Source organism: Solanum verrucosum, unplaced genomic scaffold, assembly GCF_900185275.1.
Source record: "Solanum verrucosum unplaced genomic scaffold, falcon-dt-bn FXZP01000268.1, whole genome shotgun sequence".
NCBI lineage: Eukaryota > Viridiplantae > Streptophyta > Magnoliopsida > Solanales > Solanaceae > Solanum > Solanum verrucosum.
This window is the reverse complement of record NW_026019957.1, coordinates 3869449-3892892: the sequence shown is the minus strand read 5'-3', so window position 1 is coordinate 3892892 and position 23444 is coordinate 3869449. Positions and strand designations below refer to the sequence as shown.

The 23444-nt window shown below is 29.5% G+C and overlaps 2 protein-coding genes across 2 annotated transcripts; both read left to right on the top strand.

The window, feature by feature from the left end:
• Positions 1-5175: 5175 nt before the first annotated feature.
• Positions 5176-6979, top strand: LOC125814412 (myricetin O-methyltransferase-like). The gene is given in 3 exon segments (XM_049493861.1): positions 5176-5271; positions 5273-5929; positions 6677-6979. Coding segments are annotated over 3 exon segments (1056 nt in total).
• Positions 6980-20717: 13738 nt separating this feature from the next.
• Positions 20718-23134, top strand: LOC125814411 (2-oxoglutarate-dependent dioxygenase 19-like). The gene is made up of 4 exons (XM_049493860.1): positions 20718-21041; positions 21490-21725; positions 21814-22141; positions 22799-23134. The coding sequence occupies exons 1-4, from the start codon at positions 20790-20792 to the stop codon at positions 23042-23044; spliced, it is 1062 nt and encodes a 353-aa protein (XP_049349817.1). The 5' UTR covers positions 20718-20789; the 3' UTR covers positions 23045-23134.
• Positions 23135-23444: the final 310 nt, after the last annotated feature.

Sequence of the window (23444 nt, the reverse complement as noted above, 5' to 3'; positions counted from 1 at the left end):
AAAAAAACTTTATATCACTTTAATAAAGCAATTCTTGAAATGGAACAAGCATACTTAAATGCAAGTAGAAGATCTACAAGACTCATATTTGCTATACATGAGATGAAAATGTATAGAATTCAAGAAATTTTTGAATATAAAAATGCTAAGGCAATCTTAGATAGAAATTTAGTATTTACTGCTTAATATTATCCGCACACCCTGTCTTAAATTTGACAAATAGACAGCCAAACATATATATATATATATATATATATATATCGCAGTTTTTTCTCTGCCAATTTAAATCTTTTCTTTTACTTCCTCACTTGCATTTTCCTTTTTTTGCTTGTTAACTCTTATTGTGATTTTATTTTATTATATATATATCGCAGATGAGTTTCAAAGCTTCTTTAATAAAATAAAATCACAATAAGAGTTAACAAGCAAAAAAAGGAAAATGCAAGTGAGGAAGTAAAAGAAAAGATTTAAATTGACAGAGAAAAAAAATGTAAAAGAAATGAAATAAGTACCATATGGGTCCCACAATATACAAATGGCATCCCAAAGAGGCCTCACACAACTGACAATATGTGTGCCTCACACAGAATAAAGTTTTTCAGTGATTCTAGGTGTTTGTTTGTAGCATACCGTCTTAACAAGTTTGGGGTCTAAAGCTAAACTGTATAGAGAGATCTTTTTTTTTGACATATATAAATTGAATAATTATAACATACGAGGTAGAATATACCCAGACATTATGAAGTAAGAATGTAAATTTTCAATGAAAAATATATAATATAAAGTTAGAATAATTATAAAACCTGACTCAAAAAATTGAAAACTTTATATTGATATCGAAATAGTGTTTTGCTGAATTTGATAAGTTAATATAATGATATAAAAATAGTGTTGTAGTATTTTGAAATTTGAAGAGGACACCAAAAAACGAATTTGATTTTTTTATTAACACACAACAATAGATTTTGCCTAATGCAGAGGGTTTGATGTTTGAGAGACTTTAGAATATTCGATAATGAGGAGAAAAAAAAATGAAAGGGGACTCAAAAAAAGTAAATATAAGAATAATAATAATGTTGGTTCATTATAATCGTCTGAATATAAATGAGACAACAAAATAGATAGTCACATAAGTAAGGTTTCTACAATTAACTAAATAGGCGAAATAGTCTGATGGACCCTTGTACTTGTATACATTTGTATTCTGGACCCTTCTACTTAACTATTTGTCAATTGAACCCTTAAATTCAATGTAACTTAGCATTTTAAACCCCTTTGGCTCTGCGTGTACTTCAAACTCTCAACAAAAATGACACATTATCATCCACATCAGATTTAAAATTACACATCATTTATTATTTATTTATTTAAAAAAATCAATTGTGTTTTATTTAATAAAAAGTAAAACAATAAAATTTAAATTTATTCCTTAAGCTAAAAAAGAAACCCAACATATTTCCAAAATAGATTAGGCAATAAGCTCTTCAACTTCTTCTGAACTTTGACAATGGTGGCGCTTCTATGGAGGAGATCAAGCTGGTGGTGCGTTTCTTCCTCGGAGGGTGAGTCCCCATTCCCATCTTAAAACATACAAAATCTACTATTTTCCTTTCCTCCTCCTTCAACCACACTACAACAAATATGATATATAGCTACGAAATTATTAGCTACGACATCAAATTCGTCACTAATTGTTCGCTTTTAGTGACAAAATTTACTTTTCGTGCTTAAATATATGAGACACATACTTTTAGTGACGAAACAAAAAAATCGTAGCAAAGTTTCATCTACTAAAGTTTCCCACCAAAAAATTAATTGGCGCCATTTGTTAAGTAGTGTTAGTCACAAATTTAAAGTTATCGGTGACACATTATTTCGTCACTAATAATGTATCTAATTCATGACAAATTATTTTGTCTTAAAATTTATTGATTTTTTTACCCAAAAAAATTTCATCTAAAAAAATATGTTGTTACAATATCGACAAATTAGAATTTGTAGTTAAATATTATAAGTTTTAGCTATAAGAATTTAACTTTAATTATGATATTTATTTTCGTCACTAATAGTATAAATAATTGGTGACAAAGATTTTATTGTCTCTAAACAATCTGTGATTCAGTGACAACAAAAAAATTGTCACAAAATATGTAAGGTGTTAAATAGTGACGACTTAAAATTTGTAGTGAATAATTCAACTATTTGCTACGAAAAAAATTCATAGCTAAATACAATTTTTTTTGCTACAATTGTTCATAATTACAAGTGACAACTTACAAAAAGAATAATATAAGTGCTTCATAAGAAATAGACAGAGTCCTTTCGTTAATTGGCGAGGAAAAATATTAAAACCAACGAATTCGGTCCATTTTGTAAAAATGAAAAAGTTCAATTCATGAATTTTCTTAAATTACACAATTATGCATCATTTCAAAAATACAATCCAGGTTATAAGTATCGTGAGTGGGGTACGATTCTGCCACTAGATCACTAATATTTTTTGGTTTAACACTTTTATTTTTTTATTTGATACACTTTCATCGATAAAGACGATAGAAAAAATAATTCTCAAGTCTTGGTGCTAATTTTTGTGCGTGTCTATTGATTTGTGATTGGTAAACTGCATAGACTAAGTCGATCTATTTGCTTCTGTCTAAAAATATGTAGTTATTTAATAGTAATTCCACAAATGCACGTAGATCAACTATACAGAGATAACATCAACTTACAAACTTAGACTTTGCAAAGGTGCGAAATATTTCATGAATTTCTATTAACTTTTCCATCAGTGTAAAAATCGAAATAAACTAAAAATATGAAAGCACAAATGAAAGAAACGAACAACCTAGGATTTCAAATATATTATGATGAAGTACTATATATAGTTATGGGTATCAATGTTTTTTTTTTACAAAACAATTGATTTACTGACCGAATTGAATCGATTATTCAATTTTTTAAATAAAATCAAAAGTTTAATTTTATTTAAATTTATAATTGTACTATATAATTTTTAAAATTTATAAAAATAACTAAATAAAATAACAGAATCGTACTGAATATATTTAAAGATATGTTAAAAAAATATACAATTCAATTAAAATATAATCTACATTGAATGAATTGTGGGTGGTAACTTTCATGCACTTGTGTATATGTATAAATAATCATATAATATATTATATCTACAAAAGTTAAATTTGAAAGAAGTGAATGAAGTAGAAAATGAATTAAAATGAGAGACAAGAGAGAGTTGATCTGATGGTAAGCACTCCTCATTTCCAACCTTAAGGTTGTGAGTTCGAATCCCCAAGAAAGCATGATGTGGGAGCTCTTAGGGAGGAGTTTAAAATAAATTTGAGATGGGGTGGGGGGGGTGGGGTGGGGGGAGGATAATAGGAAAATTAATCTTTTTATAATAATAAAATTGTCCCTAATTAATACATTTAATAACAAAATAATTTTTGGTATATAAAATATAGTCATTAGCGACGATATAATTTTGTCGGTAGTAATAACCTTTTTAGTGACAAAACATACTATTATCTACAAAAAATATACTTTTTACGACAAATGAATTTGTCACAAATGTTTAAGCATTTGGGGACGATTTTTCTTTTTATAGTTAATATAATACTTTTAGCGACGAAGCACTAAATCGTCTTTGTATACTTTTAGAGACACATTTAGTGATGACTGAGTGACGAATTATTTTTCGTCTCACAAGAATTTTAGTGACGAAATATGATTTATAAATGACGAAATTATTTGTCCCTCATAATCGAATTTGTTGTAGTGCCATCACACAACTACCAACCTAAATCTCTGCCGCCGCCGCCGCAGATCTAGCCGAAAATCTCTTCGCTGTCGTAACTAAATCCTCCAACCCTCACCCGCCTCATTCTCCACTGACTAGCACCGTCTCTCTCACTCTACTGCGAACTAGTTTTCTCCGACATGCACCACCAGCATTGACCTCTCCCACTAGCGGTGATTCAATGGACTCAAGGAGGTTTCAATGCCAAGATCTCTTAAAGATGATGACAATAGTATGAAAAGGAAAAAAAAAAAGAGTCGGGGCATGTAGATGGCTGCAAATGAAGGTGGAGTGGGTGAAGAAGATGGAGACTTTTTAATTAAATTTTTAACTTTTGTATTATTTTATTCTTTTATTAATATAATTTTAAAACTGAAATATAGTACTCACTCGCCTTAAGGAGGTGAAGTCACACACTTTCACCAACTCAGCCATCTTAAAGACACGTAAGTGTGGTCAATGTTCTGAGGGGTTCGATAAATTGTGTTTTATTGAGTTTAAGGGTCCAAATGACAAATGTATAAGTAGAAGGGTTCAAAATACAAACTGACACAAGTACAAGGGTCTATCATACCATTTCGCCAACTAAATATTATTCTATTTCTCAATTATTACAACGATCTCTATATTAAATGAGGTAAAAAATTATTATATTTTCTATCCAATTTTTTTCAAATTTATCAATATATGAGATTTTTTAACAATATATATACAATACATATATATATATAGACCTCTTGATTCTTGAAAGAAAGTGGGGGCCTCAAAAATATTGAGGCCCCAAGCGATTGCTTTAGTGACCTTATGATCGAGACGACCCTGATTTATTGCTTTCTATGAGAATTTTGAATTTAATGGCCCGTAATGACTTAATATCTACATCAAGATTTCAACGAAATCTAATTATTGTGGTCATTTATATTTTAAGGTTTTAGGAACATCCTTATAATAAGCACGTGCTACTATTTTAGGAACACCAAGTTATGGATAGGAAATATGTGGATGTTGTATTTTCATTTTAGGAGAAAAAAACATAATAAAAATAATAATTAATCTTTGTAATATTTACATTTTAGGGATGCTAACCTTCTATAGTTTACTAAATTAAATTCGTAAATATATATTTTTTATATACGTAAATCTCAAGAAAAAAAAAACTCCAATCAAATCTTTCAACATACAATGAATTAGGTGGCCATGCTAACCTTCTATAGTTTACATAAACTGCTTGTACGTATATACGTAAATCTCAAAAAAAAAAAAAAAAAAAAACTCCAGTTATTGAGTCTAGTACTCCTTACTCTTGTATATATTTACATCTTATTTGTAGCTTTAGATGACAACTCTAAGCAAAATAAATGTCAACGAGTGAGAGTAACTCTGAGCTTCTCCAAGCTCAAACTCAAATTTGGAACCATATTTTCTCATTTATGAGTTCTTCAGCGTTAAGATGTTGCAGTTCAACTAGAAATTCCTGATATTCTTTACAAACATGGTAAGCCTATGCATCTTTCCGATCTCTCTACTGAACTTTCCCTCATAATCGACCCTTCTAAGATTTCCTTCTTACCAAATTTAATGCGATTTTTGGTTCATTCTGGTATAATAGAACAACATGATCATGATTACTATTCTCTTACCCCTTCTAGTCGTTTTCTTGTGAAAGATGAGCCCTTTAATTTGAGATCACTCGTGCTTCTCACCCATGATCCATCTGTTCAAAAAGCATGGTTTGAGTTAGGTAATTGGTACAAAAATGATTTTCCCACCTCATTTCATACTGCTAATGGAAAATCTTTGTGGGATTACCTTTCGAAAGAACCAAAATTAGGTGATATTTTCAATGATGTAATGGCTAGTGAGTCAGGATTGATTGTCAATATGCTTATCACGGAGTGTAGACACATTTTTGAGGGGTTGACATCATTGGTAGACGTTGGAGGTGGCACTGGCACTGTGGCGATTGCCATAGCCAAAGCTTTTCCTTCCATAAATTGCATTGTACTTGATCTTCCACATGTTATAGAGGACCTCAAGAGCAATGGAAACATGGAGTTTGTTGGAGGAGACATGTTCCAAAAGATTCCTAATGCTAATGCAATCTTACTCAAGGTACAAGTATATATAGTTCTTTAGAAATGACCTTTTATAAATATTGCATGTATGATTTTTCGAAAAATATATTGTTATCGCTCCTTTTTCAATCTCTCCTTAGGAGTTTTCACCTGAGCAATTTCGTCTTGTTAATTTTCATACTTAATCATGATTAACTAATGCATAGTTTTATGATCTTATTAAGAATATATGACTTCATAATCAACTACCATGATTTGTTATAAACATGAACTATTTAAAATTCCACCATAAATTTATGTAAAATCTAGCAAAATTCACATCCAAGATACTTAGGAGAATCTCTTGGTTATTTTTGTGTATAGGGCTTGAAAAACGGTTAAGAAAAGAAGTAATCAACCAATCAGATTCATTAAATATGAGTTGGATAACCGACTATTTAAAAATGGATCAATTATGAATGTTATTCATTAAAAAAATAGATATATAGGTGGATAATATGGATCTATTTATTTTTATATTATAAATGCTCATTTGTTTACTTAATATTTTTCATTAATTCTTGCTTTTTGAAAATATAAACTTATTTTTATTTTTAACTTGTTTTTTCACTTGACTATTGGTATTCATATTATTCACCGAATATCCCCCTCCTCTTTTTTTTTTTTCTTTTTTTTAATATGGTAAGTATTTATCTATTTTTGACCCGTTTAAAGTTTCTTGTCCATTTGTGAAAATAAAATTCCATTCAGAATATATGTTTGAATTTTTCATCATATTAAACAGTGGATTTTACATAACTGGAATGACGAAGATTGTGTGAAGATACTGAAAAAATGCAAAGAGTCAATTCCGAGTAGGGATGAAGGAGGGAAATTGATCATTATTGACGTTGTGTTGGAAGATCCAAAGAACACGAGTGACTATGTTCGAGCACAACATAATATGGATATGATGATGATGGTTTGTTTTGCTGCTAAAGAGAGAACTAAGAAGGAATGGGAAAAACTCTTCAATGAAGCTGGTTTCAATGAATGCAAAATAACATCCATTCTGGGTTCAAGATCTCTGATTGAAGTATATCCTTGAACAAGTGTTGTTTCGATTTTTCACCATGATCTATGATGTTTTGGTTTTCTATTCATGTTGATGATGCAATTATGTACAACACTTGATCACTTATTATTGGATATATGTTGATATTATCTCGTTTGGTAGGCCGCATTATAAGAAATGGTCTATGTATTATGTATAGGATTATTTAGTACTATGTTTGGTAGGAATTACATCCTACATGGTATTATAGGATGTATTACTAATATCTTCCCTTTTGGAAGGTATTAATAATATATAGGATATAATATCATGGGATAAATGTATGTAAAGACAAAAATATCCCTCAACTCATTTTAATTATTTTGTTTAATTTTTTGATTTTATGTATGATATACTCTGATAATATCATTAACTAGTGAGTAATTTCCAAACAAGAAACCTTAATGATACATATATATATATATATATATATCCTATGTATTGTCGACCCATCCTATGTAATGTCGACCCATCATTCAAAAGGTAAAGTTTACCTACATAACCTAAATTGTGGTGACTATAAATTTCACCAAGTATGTTGTATTAAAAAAAATTATTTAGCAATAAGGCCTGAAACCTAAGTGACATATATTGTATAAAACATGTCATTGTCTATAAAAATCAATGCACACTATCACATGCAAACCTACGAGGACAATAATATATATGAAGAGTCAAATGATTGAAGTGTCTGTTTCTTGCTTTCTATCAGAATTTTTTGAATTTTATGGCTTGTAGTAATTTCATATCTACATCAAGATCTCAACGATATCTAATTATTGTGGTCATTTATAATATAATATAATATATTATATATGTAGTATTTCGGGAAAAAATAAGATATTGAGAACATTCCTAAAATAAACATATGCTACTATTTTCTTTGAAACCCATATTGAAACAAACCCGAATAGATCATTATAATAATAAGAATGGAACATGATTATAACTTTAGAATAGTACTTACAACTCTCAAATTGTTGAATTACAATGGGATTATTGAAATTACAAGTAGCTAAAGGATAGAGATAAGAATCGGATGAGAATATCTAGCAAAATTCACATCCAAGATACTTAGGAGAATATCTAAGTTATTTTTGTGTATAGGGCTTGAAAAACTATTAAGAAAATAAGTAATCAACCAATCAGATTCATTAAATATGAGTTGGATAACCGACTATTTAAAAATGGATCAATTATGAATATTATTCATTAAAAAAAATTAGATATCTAGGTGGATAATATGAATCTATTTTTATATTATCAATGCTCATTTAATTTGTTTACTTAATATTTTTCATAAATTCTTGCTTTTTGAAAATATAAACTTATTTTCATTTTTAACTTGTTTTTTCCAATATATATATGCTTGAATTTTTCATCATATTAATTAAACAGTGATTTTACATAACTGGAATGACAAAGATTGTGTGAAGATATTGAAAAAATGCAAAGAGTCAATTCCGAGTAGGGATGAAGGAGGGAAATTGATTATTATTGACGTTGTGTTGGAAGATCCAAAGAACAACACTGACTGTGTTCGAGCACAACATAATATGGATATGATGATGATGGTTTGTTTTGCTGCTAAAGAGAGAACTAAGAAGGAATGGGAAAAACTCTTCAATGAAGCTGGTTTCAATGAATGCAAAATAACTTCCATTCAGGGTTCAAAATCTATAATTCAAGTATATCCTTGATACAACAATTGTTTCGATTTGTCACCATGATCAATGATGCTTGTGTTATCACCTAAGACCTCATAAAGGAGAAAATATGGTTCCAAATTTGAGTTTTGAGCTTGGAGAAGCTCGGAGTTTCTCTCACTCGATGACATTTATTTTGCTTAGAGTTGTCATCTAAACCCATAAATAGCATGTAATATATTGTAAAAATATGATAAGATAAATTGTATATTTATGTAATTTTTCCATTATTTTAAGTTCTATGGTCTAGTTTTACTTTCTATTTTCTTGTCGACCCATCATTCAAAAGGTAAAGTTTACTTACATAACCTAAATTGTGGTGACTATTAATTTCATCAAGTATGTTGTATTAAAAAAAAATCATTTAGCAATAAGGCCTGAAAGCTAAAGGACATATATTGTATAACATGTCATTGTCTATTAAAATTAATGTACAGTACTATCACATGCAAATCTTGAGGTGTTTGTTTCTTGATTTCTATCAGAAATTCTTGAATTTTATGGCTTGTAATAATTTCATATCTACATCAAGATCTCAACGATATCTAATTATTGTGGTTATTTATTATATATATATAGATATAGTATTCCGAGGGAAAATAAGGTATTAAGAACATCCTTAAAATAAGCATATGCTACTATTTTCTTTGATATAAAGACACCTATACAGAAACAAACCTGAATAGATCATTATAATAATAAGAACGGAACATGATTACAACTTTAAAATAGTACTTACAACTCTCAAACTATAGGATTACAATGGAAATATTGAAATTACAAGTATCTAAATGATAGAGATAAGAATGGGATGAGAAATTTAGATTCCTAGAAAGAAGATGATATGGACAAACGGTTTTTTCACGAAATACATAATCCTCCAAAATCGCATATGACAACCATTTAAACTAGGGGAAACTAAGCAAATACCACATAAAACAAAATAATTACAAGCATATACCCCTTTACATTCATACCCCACTAAATAATTACACTATATACTCCCCAACTAATTTCGCTTAACTAATATTAAATCAATATCATAAATTGTATTGGTATCATTAAGACTGTTAATTTCGCTTAATTGATACTACATCAATATATATATATATATATATATATATATATATATTATATTATATTGGTATCATTAAGATTTCTAATTCAAAAATTACTCATTAATCAAGAATACCATAAGATTCAAATAATTTCGCGATGAAGGTGTTAGGCATCTTGAAAAATCAATAAATACGGTTACCGATGAATTTAATCATTTTCTGGTAACAAAATGTAACTAGCTTGATTAAAACAGAAAAAATTAGGAGAAAGTTTGTTTTGAAATAATATTTATTTGTCGACACTTAATTACTAGCAGAACACAGAAGAAAATCTATGAAACCAAATATGGATAGTAACAATCCTTCTGTTTTTGAAGCATCTCCTTCTTAGTCACCTTATTTTAAAGTGATTTTGAATGATTCTTTTTGTGTGAAATCTTAAAGAATAAACTACTTAAACTCCACTTTATTGGTGAGGATTCGATTTCCCACATAATAATCTCCTCACCATTTCCTCTTTCCCTATCCCCAATTTTGAAAAGAAAAAAAAGAACCAATAATCGATAAATTGATATTTTAATAATTTTACAATCCTTTAATATATTACATTCTACAAATTAATAATCGATAAATTGAATCAATAAATCTCAAAATCGAATTGAACTGATCAATACAGAGTCCTAAGCGTCACCACAAGTTTGTTTAGTATTTCTTTGTTTTATACTTATTTAAATTATGTAAGATTTTTTAATTGCTTTATGAACCATAGATAATGTCATAATGACATGATCCAATTCCCAACCATTTAAAACTAAATAGACACATAACATCCAATTCCATAAAATATCTAATATTCTGTTCATGATTAGGATTTTGTTCGATTAATTAAATCTCAATCACTATATTTTAATCGTAACATGTGTCACTTATCTAAGTAAGAGTTTGGCAAGTGGAAAAGATAAAATTAATTCTGAATTATTTAAATCATATGAAGATCTAGAAGACAAATCAAGAATACTATTACTGAATTAATGGAAATTTTGTTACTATGAAATTCATTTTTAAGATAAAGGACAAATTAGCTAGTATAGTTTGAAATGATCACAATATTATAAAATGATTATTCAACATTAATGGACATATTCCGATTTTATTTTATTTTTTGGACAATTTTATTAAATCATGCTCATAATCATAACAATACTAACACATGTAAAGGCATATGACATGTTATTCTATTATTTTTTTTTTAAAAGAATTAAGTTTTGCTCTACTCTACTGTGATCCATCCTATTTAAATATTTTTCTGTCCGCCTTATTAAGATTTTTTTTCTATTTTGCCCCGTCTTAATTATCATTTTAATTTTCTAGTGATCAAAGTTAAAAACAAAATAAAAAAAATCTTACAAGTAAATATTCAACATTCATTGTTCTTCTAAGTTCTAACATACTTGACATGTTCCTATTTTTCCCCATCTATTTTTATTTTTACTTTTTAGTGATTAATTTTTTTTTTAAAATCTTACAAGTGAATATTCAATATTAATTGTTTTTTTGAAGTTTTAACACACATAGTTTTTACTCCCATATTTCATAATTCCCAAGATATCTATTATAGGTAGTAAAATTATGAACTCCCCCCCCCCCCCCAACACCCACCCACACACAACTCTCATGATATTTATTTAATTAATCATATATGAATATTTTAAAAATAATATCTTTTTATTTTTTTTATTTAACACACATATACACATATTGTCACATACTCCATTATTGTTTTATTTAATTTCCTCTTTTGGCTAAACCATGAGAAGTATCAAAAGGCCATGTTCTAGTTTGAATAGTATAAGAGAAAATATATAAATTCATCATTAAAGTTGTCTCGAAATTTTAAAAAGATACCTTAATTTTGTGGGTGTTTTATTACCCCACAAAACTATTTCTAACAATTATAAATACACCATTTTAACCCATTCTCACAGTAGCTGTAATCTCACGTATTGGGGGGGGGGGGGGCGTGAATGAAAAAAAATCACCCTCAAGCCAATCTAAAAATGTCACGTAGCAAGATTGTAAGCCTCCATTTTCTAAAAAAAGTTCAAGAAACAGAGAATTTCTTGATCAATGCCTTTCATGGTGGTTGTTGAAGAACAATTTCATATTTACTTAAGAATTTAAGAAGATTTTATACGATTCCTAAGGGAAAATCTTTAATGTTATGTAAACAGTGAAAACGAAGGATTCCACAAAAATCTCATATCCAAAACCTTCCATTTTCCACCTCTGCAAAAACTCCATTTTAGCTCATTCCATCTTCGTCTTCTGCAACAACAACAAAAAATAGAGCTACAACTGTACGCCGCTAAAAGAACCCATCAATTGAAATTTCAAAATTATCTCAATGCCTTTGAATTCTTTCCTCAACAATGCAACAACCCATCAAGAACAATTTATATCTGTTAAACCCAAATTAGTTAATGCACTCATTTACATTGAAGTTTTTGAGTTTGTACTCACAACTTGCCTGTGCTTTTGAACTTGACCAAGAAGATTTTGAGGATCAAAATGTGAGTGAGTTAGGATTTTACCCAATTCGTTATTAAATCAGTAAGCAGGTGAAACACACGCACAAGCTATGAGATTATAAAAGATGTAAAAAGGGTGTATTTATAGTTATTGGAAATAGTTTTGTGGGGTAATAAAACAATCGCAAAGTTAAAATGTCTTTTTGAAAATACGAGTTAACTTTAATGATGACTTTATGTCTTTTCTCTAATTATTAATACTTGATATGCTAAAAGTTGGCTAGATTTGATTTTTCTGTACCTTCGACTAAATTAAAACAATCGACAAAGCTATAGATAGAGTCAAATACGTAAGTTCGACTCAATTAATAATTATTTTTAAAAAAAATAATTTTTTTATTTTATTTAATTAAAAAATAGTTCTTAGATATAATATATTTTAAAAATTTATACGATATTATTTTAAACTTGGTATAATATTTAAGGGTTTTTTCAAAAAAATTGTGATTTAAAATCATTATTAAATATTTATGTAACTAAAAGAATTTTCATTAGATGAAAAGAGAAAATTTCAAAAATAAATTATTTTTAATTACAGAAAAGTTATACTAAAAATAAAAATATGTTACACAAATTAAAATAGAAAAAATAATTATTAATTAAATAATCACGATAATAATCAAATCCAAACATGAGTCACTACAATTTTTCCCTGCATATGCTGTTGATAGAGATATTTGTGGAATGGTTTCATTTAAATTAGTTCTCTTTTGAGCTTAGAATTCGATGATTTTCACATCGTTCTTCTCATTTTTGTAAAGGTAACCTTTGTAATGGTATTTTCATGATTATTTAACGTTTCTACTAATAGATTTGATTGAAAAATTGGGGGTTTGGGCCCTAAATTTGGAAGAAATGTTTTTTTTTGTTATTTGGGGGTAGAAATAAGTATGGGACTACACAACCTCAAACACATCAAGGATTATTCTACAAGTTACCATATCTTTGCTTTTGAGCAAGATACAATATATCAACTCATTTACATGGTTCATTTGATTAGTCACCTTATTTTAAAGTGATTTTGAATGATTATGTCACGATCCGAGTCTATACCCTGGACGTGGCCGGCACTCGAAGACCATTGCTGGTCCCCAAGCGAACCCTCATCCTGGCTGACTACAAGCGGAAAACTAACTTAAGCATGCAAAAGCTTAAAACTGAATAAAATTCAATAAACTCAACTTTACAAAACTTTAACTCAAATGAACAACTTAGAATAAAAATAATATATTCAACTCGCCATAAAATAGGCAACTTAAGTCTTTAAAACATTTAACAAAATAAATGAAGATTTCTAAAACTCTATTGTCTATCTATGAAGCCTCTAAATGACAATGATGGAAGTCGGGACGAAACCCACGACCTCCTAACAACTGAAAGTAAATGGAATCCTCCGGAAGCAAGGAGGCCCACCATAGCTAAATCGAACTCCATGTGACTTCAACAAAGCTCTTGTTGATGATCCTGAATACCTGGATCTGCATCATGAGAAGATGCAGGCCAAATGACTCAGTACGTGGAATGTACGAGCATGTAAGGGGAATTCGAAAGCATAACATAAGCTTGAAAAGGATCTGAAAGAAACTGAAGAACTTACCTGGCTCAACTCAACTCAACATAACTGAACTCATTTCATTATAAAGCAGTTTAAAACAGGTGCAATATAAAGAAAAAGGAAAACTGTTTAAAACAAGATGTTAACTCATAATCATAATATCATAAAAGACATACCATGCTCTCTCTCAAAGACTACTTGTGCAATGCATGAATGAAGTCTCATACCCCTATTCACACTAAGCAGAACCCCTTGAGGAATCATGGAAATACTGATGTGGGAGTTTCTCTAACCGACAACTATCACATAAGAGTTATTGTGATGATACAACGATCTTCCGTACACTGCCAACGCATCCTATACCCTGCCAAAGGTGTAGGACCTGAATTACTAAGTGAATCCACTAGTCTATGCGAAAATGATTCATCTAAAAAGTATGACCCTTTTCTACCCATGATGGCTACATGATTTAAAGGGGGCTGATAGTTGTATGAACTCTTCCCCATCGGTGCTCAATACTACTCCCAAAAATAATATTATATTATATTAGCTCTTTATGTTTAAAACATACTTCTTTCTGTGATTTGAGAAATTGCTCAAAAACTTAGCTCAAAGGCTATCTTGGAAATCTCAGTTTCCTCTCTTGCTTCATTTAAAAAGCGATTACTCTTTTCTAAAAACTAGCCCGAAGGCTCTTTGGAAATCTCAGTTTCCATTCTTATTTAAATGTGAAAAACGTTTTAAATCTCTTTGGGAATACATAGTCCCCTTATACTTTTGAAGAAATGAACTTCCAACTCTACTTTTTACTGAACTCAAAACTTAAGTCTTAAAACAAAATTTAAATAGTTGTAAAAGACTTCTTAAAATATGGTCTATGCCGAATTATGGACGTGAACGACTCAATGCAAGGTTTTCAATAACCATAGATAGAACTCAATACTCAAGACTTAGAACTTGAAGATATTATTCCTCTCAAAGGTACTCAACTGATGGAGTTCATGCGAAAGTTATGAGTATGAACGACTCAACTCGAAGTTCTACATAACTACATGGAACTCATGTATACAACTCTTCTCATTCTCTTACTTACTTCCTCTAAAAAAAGTTAGTTCAATTCAATAGTTGATCTCAAAGGATTCACAATTTAACTCAAAGGCTTTCTTGAGCTCTACTTTTAACTCTCTCTTGAATGCGAATTATGAATTCAAGAGTTATGGTTCATGCTATGAAAGATATCATGATGTCAAAGTAGATTCATGAGTACATTCTCCTCATCCTCACACTCACTTGCTCTAGTCTTGATACAAGTTACTAGAAGTTGTAGAAGACTCCACAAAATGACTCAAAGGGACTTTCTTAGAATGTTTGAAAGAATTCTCAAAACTTAACTCTTAACTCTACCTTAAATTTGAATTATGAATTCAAGGTTATGATCATGTTAGGAATGATTTTAGGTGTTTAGAAGTAGCTTAGAGTAGTTAGAATCGAAAATGAGAGAAGGTGTACTTTAAACGAACTCAAACGGGGCAATCGACGACAAACTGGATAGGGCAGGAGACCCTAAGGCTATGGGTGACGCGAAGCGCCAGCCCCTAAACTTCAGAGGAGGGTTTGGGGCGCATCGCGCCAGGCCTCCAACCCAGAAAATATGATGAACTTTTTTGCTCGGTTTCTCACCCTAACTCCCCTTGAATCGAACGGTTTCTTCCCCAATCACTTAGAATCAATTACTTAACATAATTACACTCTAATCTACTCAATACATCCCTTAAAACACTCACTTTAATCTCAAAAAATCATCTAAAACCCAACACAACAAGATTTAGAATGAACTTCAAGAACACCTATCAAGAACTCATCAAGAACTCTAATATATCAACTTCAAGAATGAAATTTCGCTGAAAATAACATGATTGGCGTGTGGGTGAACTAACCCAACACTATGGAAGTTTACAAACCTCTTAGGGATCAAACCCATGGCGACAATCCGCAACAACTCTCAAGAATGTCGACAAACGCCTTCATCCTTTCTCTTTTCTCCTCTTCTCTCTTCTTCTTTTCTCTTCTTGAACTCTCAACTAAAACCCTAGGCGTAAACTAGGATTATAAAACTGAACCTAATCATATTAGACCCCTAAAATTTACTAAAAATGAATTAAATCTAATTGGGTAAGGAAAAGACCAAAATACCCCTCTAAAATCCGGTTTTGACTTTCCTTAACTAGCAGCCTAACTTCAAAAGGCCATATCTCACTCATCCGAACTCGAAACTTAGAAAACTCGGCGGCGTTGGAAAGATAATTCAAAGCTATTTCCTACGGTATATGGTAGCACACCTAACTCATCCAGAGATATGAGTTATGGTTGTTTGAAGTCGACCCAAAAGTCATACTTAGCTTAACTTGCAAAATTTCAGATTTTGCTATTTCCAATTTAATTCTTTTTGGAACTCAAGGTGCTACATCTAATGACCTTAATACTTAAGAAATTTTAATTCCTCGATAAAATCTTACTCATAACGAAGGATGGTTCAAGTCTTAGCTCAATTTTCTGGGGTGTTACAGATTCTTTTTGTGTGAAATCTTAAGGAATAAACTACTTGAACTCCACTTTGTTGGTGAGGATTCGATTCCCCATATAATAATCTCCTCACCATTTCTTTTTTCCCTACCCCCAATTTTAAAAGGAAAAAAAGAACCAATAATCGATAAATTAATATTTTAATAATTTTACAATCCTTTAACATATTTACATTCTACAAATTAATAATCGATAAATTGAATTTGAAAATCTCAAAAATCAAATCGAACTGATCAATAGAGAGTCCTAAGCGTCACCACAAGTTTGTTTAGTATTTCTTTTTTTTATACTTATTTAAATTATGTAAGATTTTTAATTGCTTTAAGAGCCATAGATAATGTCATAATGACATGATCCAATTCCCAACCATTTAAAACTAAATGGACACATAACATCCCATTCCATAAAATATCTATTATTCTGTTCATGATTAGGATTTTGTTTGATTAATTAAATCTCAATCACTATATTTTAATCGTAACATGTGTCACTTATCTAAGTAAGAGTTTGGCAAGTGGAGATCTATGACAAGTAGAGATGAGAAAAGATAAAACTGATTCTGAATTATTTAAATCATATGAAGATATAGAAGACAAATCAAGAATACTATTACTGAATTAATGGAAATTTTGTTACTATGAAATTCATTTTTAAGATAAAGGACAAATTAGCTAGTATAGTTTGAAATGATCACAATATTATAAAATGATTATTCAACATTAATGGACATATTCCGATTTTATTTTATTTTGTGGACAATTTTATTGAATCATGCTCATAATCATAACAATACTAACACATGTAAAGGCATATGACATGTTATTCTATTAAAAAAAATTTATAAGAATTAAGTTTTGCTCTACTCTACTGTGATCTATCCTATTTAAATATTTTTCTGTCCGCCTTATTAAGATTTTTTCTATTTTACCCCGTCGTAATTATCATTTTAATTTTCTAGTGATCAAAGTTAAAAAAAAAAAAAAAAAAAATCTTACAAGTAAATATTCAACATTAATTGTTCTTCTAAGTTCTAACATACTTGACATGTTCCTATTTTCCCCCATCTATTTTTATTTTTACTTTTTAGTGATTAAATTTTTAAAAAATAAATCTTACAAGTGAATATTCAATATTATGACTCCCCCTCCCCCCCACACACACACAACTCTCGCTCTTATCTCCATGATATTTATTTAATTAATCATTTATGAATATTTTAAAAATGATATCTTTTTATTTTGTTTATTTAACACACATATACACATATTGTCACATACTCCATTATTGTTTTATTTAATTTCCTCTTTTGGCTAAACCATGTTCTAGTTTGAATAGTATAAGATAAAATACATAAAGTGATTATTGAAGTTGTTTTGAAATTTTAAAAAGACACCTTAATTTTGTGGGTGTCCTATTACCCCACGAAACTATTTCTAACAATTATAAATACACCATTTTAACTCATTCTCAGAGCAGCTGTAATCTCACGTATTGGGGGCGCGTGAATGAAAAAAAAATCACCCTCAAGCCAATCTAAAAATGTCACGTAGCAAGATTTTAAGCCTTCATTTTCTAAAAAAAGTTCAAGAAACAGAGAATTTCTTGGTCAATGCCTTTCATGGTGGTTGTTGAAGAACAATTTCATATTTACTTAAGAATTTAAGAAGATTTTATACGATTCCTAAGTGAAAATCTTCACTGTTATGTAAACAGTGAAAACGAAGGATTCCGCAAAAATCTCATATCCAAAATCTTCCATTTTTCACCTTTGCAATAACTCTATTTTAGCTCATTCCATCTTCGTCTTCTGCAATAACAACAAAAATAGAGCTACAACGGCAATAGAATAACCACAAAGTTAAGATATCTTTTTGAAAATATAAGACAATTTTAATGGTGACTTTATGTCTTTTCTCTAATTATTAATACTTGATATGCTAAAAGTTGGCTAGATTTGTTTTTTTGCAACAAAGAAAGAGGCATGTGTTCACTGTACCTTCGACTCAATTAAAACAATCGACAAAGCTATTGATAGAGTCAAATACGTAAGTTCGACTCAAATAGTAATTATTTTTTTTAAAAATAATTTTTTATTTTATTTAATTAAAAATAGTTCTTAGAGATAATATATTTTAAAAATTTATACGATATTATTTTAAACTTGGTATAATATTTAAGGGTTTTTCAAAAAAATTGTGATTTAAAATCATTATTAAATATTTATGTAGCTAAAAGAATTTTCATTAGATGAAAAGAGAAAATTTTAAAAATAAATTATTTTTAATTACAGAAAAGTTATACTAAAAATAAAAATATGTTACACAAATTAAAATAGAAAAAATAATTATTAATTAAATAATCACGATAATAATCAAATCCAAACATGCGTCACTAAAATTTTCAGTCATCAAAAAGATACTCTTGATGTGATATATGTTATAAAACTGAAAAATCGTCAAAAATATCTTTTGAATTATACAAATTGAATAAATATATATAATTAATAGTTTAATTTAAAAATATGTTTATTATCAATAATTTAATTCAGAAATATTATATAATGCGTAAAAATGTCTTTTTCCTAATATATATATATATATATATATATAATTAACTAAAATTTATTATTAGAAAAAGAATGTGTCTAAAACGAAATGAAATAATATATTGAATTATTTGAGAAAAGGGTATATTTGACTCATTAAATAATTAAAAAAAATTTAATCAAATTATTAACGAAAGTGATATTTTTTAAACAAATGACATTTTTATTCAATTTCACATAGTTCAAAATATACTTTTTAAACTTTCTTCTGTATAATTGGTTAAATAAATGGTCACTGAAAAAATAGAACATCTCATTTTCCTATATTCAATAACTTCTCTTATAGTCACAACTATTATCATAGACGCTTACCACGTTCATTTTTGAAAATCCATGCCTCCTTTCTACTCGGTTACCACGCTCATTTTTGAAGTCTCACCCAACTCTTTTCCTCAAAATACCTCTAAAAATCCGATTTTTAATCCGAGTTTGAAAATCATTAATCTTGATTCATCTATATTAGACTCAAAACTAGAACTGTTCAGAACAAACAACAACATATTCAGTATAGTCTCACAAGCAGATAAGTCCTTATCTTGTGAAGGTACATAAGTTGTTTTTGATAAATCCTTGACTCAAGAATTGATCAGAGCCAATGAAGATAATAACGTCTTCGTAGCTGGAAAAATGTTAGGGAGTTAGGGAACATGTATGTTAGGGAGTGTTATAGTTAGAAAGTGTGGATTTGGAAAAATGTTGTCAAACGTTTTAGGCTTTGCTACAAGTGAGGATGCTAACAATTAGTTTAGATAGAACTATTAAATATTAATTCTAAGTTGTATGTCAAAATCTAGAGTCATCAAAAGATTCGTGAATACAAGTGTTTCGTATTTAAGGGGTCGTTTGTTAGGACGTATTAGAAAATAATAATACATATTTTACTGATATATTGTTCAATATACTTTTTCAATCTATGTAATACATGAAAAATCATGATATTCGCAATACAAGAGGTTTAAATGTATGTATTAGCATTAATACAATTGCCTCATAACCTTTTCCACACACATCCTTTCTGTTATATTTGTGGAGGGTATTTTTATGAACAAATAAGTAATTTGTTTTAAAAATATGCCATGCATGTTTTAACAGTTTGTCAAGCTATCTGACTAAGGAGAGTGTTAACACATCTTCAACAGGAGCAGAATATTTTGCGATAATAAAGCAACGATATCTCCATAACAAAGAATTAACCCAACATTACATAGAAGGATTAGTTACCATTAAAGTGTGTGATGTATTATAATATCGATATTTTAGGATTAGCTATTTATTTCTTAGCCCATTTATTATGTGGACATATTTTGTTATTGTTATATTTCTAGTTTATCTAAAACAAAAAAAATTCAGACGCAACTTTCCTTCTCGTTATTTTTTCTAGTCTATGTCCAATAATAATATAGGGACGAAACAAATAATTTGAATTTAGACGCAACTTTCCTTCTCGTTATTTTTTCTAGAGTTTTCTTTGCTCTATGTCCATTAATAATTTAGGAAAGAAACTAATAATTTGCGTCATGTTTTCAATACCTTCTCTCATATATGGACAAGTTTACTATCAGACAAAATAACAACTCATTAAAAAAAAGGTTAAAATTGCAAATCAAATATCTCCATTGGCAACTAAAGTTGTTGTTCTCTTATAAATCATCATCATATGGCATGCACAATATACCACCATTTTTAACTAAAATTAAAGTTCTTATATTATGACAACTCCAATAATTCAACCATCCATTAGTGTTAAAACACTTTCTGAATCACCAAATCTCAAATCTATCCCTTCTAATTATGTTAACTCTGATATCTATCCCTTTGATTTCATTGCATCTAAGCCACATGATTATTCAAACTCCATCCCCACCGTTGATTTTTCGCTACTCACATCCATTGATCCTCATCAACGGTCTCAAGCTATCAACAATCTCAATAAAGCTTGCCAAGAATGGGGATTTTTCATGGTACACTATAATATGTTTTTATATTATTATTATTTTTTGGTGAGGAACTATGAAACTAAGAATATTACACATAATTGTGTGTACTTCTTTTGTCCTAACTTATGTAAAAACGTTGAGTTGATTTCAAAATGGTTAGTTTTTATCTCAGAAAATCATGTGTTCTTTTTTATAATCATTTTCTTCAACAAAAAAATTAATTTTCTGATATAATAACTTTTAGTTGATTGATTGGACAAGGAGTTAATTTGAGGATGAAACTTATGGCTCTTAAACAAGTCATACATATTTATATTTATGTAGTTATGACTCATTTCAAGTAAAGGTAAAATAGAATTAAATTGTTACATGCTAAATATAAAAAAATGTCATTTTTTTCTAGACAGACTGTTTAACAGACTAAAAAGGAAAAATAATAATATTGTATACCTAAATATGTTTCATGGTGAAGGTGGTAAACCATGGGATACAAGAAAGTTTGATAAAGAAAGTGATTGATGGTACTCAAGGATTTTTCAATTTAAGAGAGGAGGAGAAGAAAGAATTTGAAGGGAAACATGTTTTGGACCCTATAAGGTATGGGACAAGCTTCAATACCTCTAAGGAGAAAGCTTTCTTTTGGAGGGACTATCTTAAGGTGTTTGTGCATCCAAAGTTCCACTCTCCTAGCAAACCCGATCGATACAGGTATACCAGGAATCTTAATAGCTCAGTTTGTTGACTATACTTACGTATAACCATTATTATTATTTTATTTCTCTTTTTTTTTTAATAGTGATATTATGTGGGAGTATTGTGAGAAAGTTAGAGAAGTAACAAAAGTATTACTTGGAGGACTATCACAAGGCTTAGGACTTGAAGAATGTTATTTGGAAAAAACTCTAGAGATGAAGTCAGGATTTCAAATTTTTATTGCAAATTATTACCCATGTTGTCCTCAGCCAGAACTTGCACTTGGTATGCCACCTCATTCAGATCATGGCCTTTTAACTCTAATTATTCAAAACCAAGTTGGAGGATTACAAGTTCAACATCAAGGCAAATGGATTCATGTCAATGCACTTCCTAACTCTCTCTTGGTCAATACTGGTGACCATCTCGAGGTAATTCAATTGATTGACTATCTGAATTGTTATCTCATCGGTAAGGGTTCAATTCCCCACCTCCTAATCCCCTTAAATTAACAGATAATTTTTAAAAATATGTATTGATTAGTTTTCTTAACTTTGATACAATTGTGATAGGTTTGATCGTAAAAAAAGTTGTATGCTATCCGTCTAAGTAATTTTTAAGGAAAGAGGTCTGAAATATATCTAAATATTGACCGAGTAACAATCCCAAACTTTGGGCAGGACCTATTACCCCATGCACTATTTAATAGTGTATTTTAAAGATATGTAAATGTCCAGCTGGATAAGTTACTATTTATAATGATGCAGTATTTATGATGTCCACGTGGACACCTATATATCTTTAAATACACTATTAAATAGTGCAGAGGGTAATAGGTTCTGCCCAAAGTTTGGAATGGTTACAGTAATTTCGGTCAAAATTCGGATATATTTCGAACCCTTTTTCCTAATTTTTACACTACTATAAAGTCATCATGTTCACCTATTGTAGGATGCAACATGTAACGTTTATTTATTTTCAAGATTTTAAATTCCACATTTGATTCATTAATGGAGAATTTCAGTAAATCAATTGATTGACTGTTTGAACTGTCACCTAGTTATATGTGTGTTTCTATTGCTTGGTAGATTTTTAGTAATGGGAAGTACAAGAGCAATGTACACAAAGTAGTGGTGAACAACACAAGTCCAAGAATATCAGTAGCTGTTGCTCATGGACCATCACTAGAAGCAATTGTAAGTCCTGCTTCCCCATTGGTACAAAGTGAAACCAATTATATACCAATGAAGTACAAGGATTACATGGAGATGCAACAAAGTAATCAACTTCACCAAAAATCCATTCTGGAACAAGTCAAAATTCAAAGGAACTGATAATTTTTTCCTAATATATATTGGGAAATATTTATGTAATAATGTTAGAATCTTAATGTACTGATGCTTATTATTGAATCCATTACATTTGTGTATATATATACACAATGATATTGTATTTTTATATAAAAACAAGGGTGACATTCAGAATTGCAACAATTATAAGAGTATCAAGTTGCTAAGTCATACAATAAAAGTTTGTGACAGGGTGGTGGAGATGAGGGTCATATGAGGAGGGGTGTGACTATATATTTTTGTGACCCAGTTCAGATTTGTATCGAAACTTTCCAGTTTTGATGGAGTTGAACTAAGGATCAACCCTTAGCTTGTTTTGTATACTAACTGAATACTTCCTAGAAAATAAGTATGTATATATTTTAGATTATTTTAGGAATATATG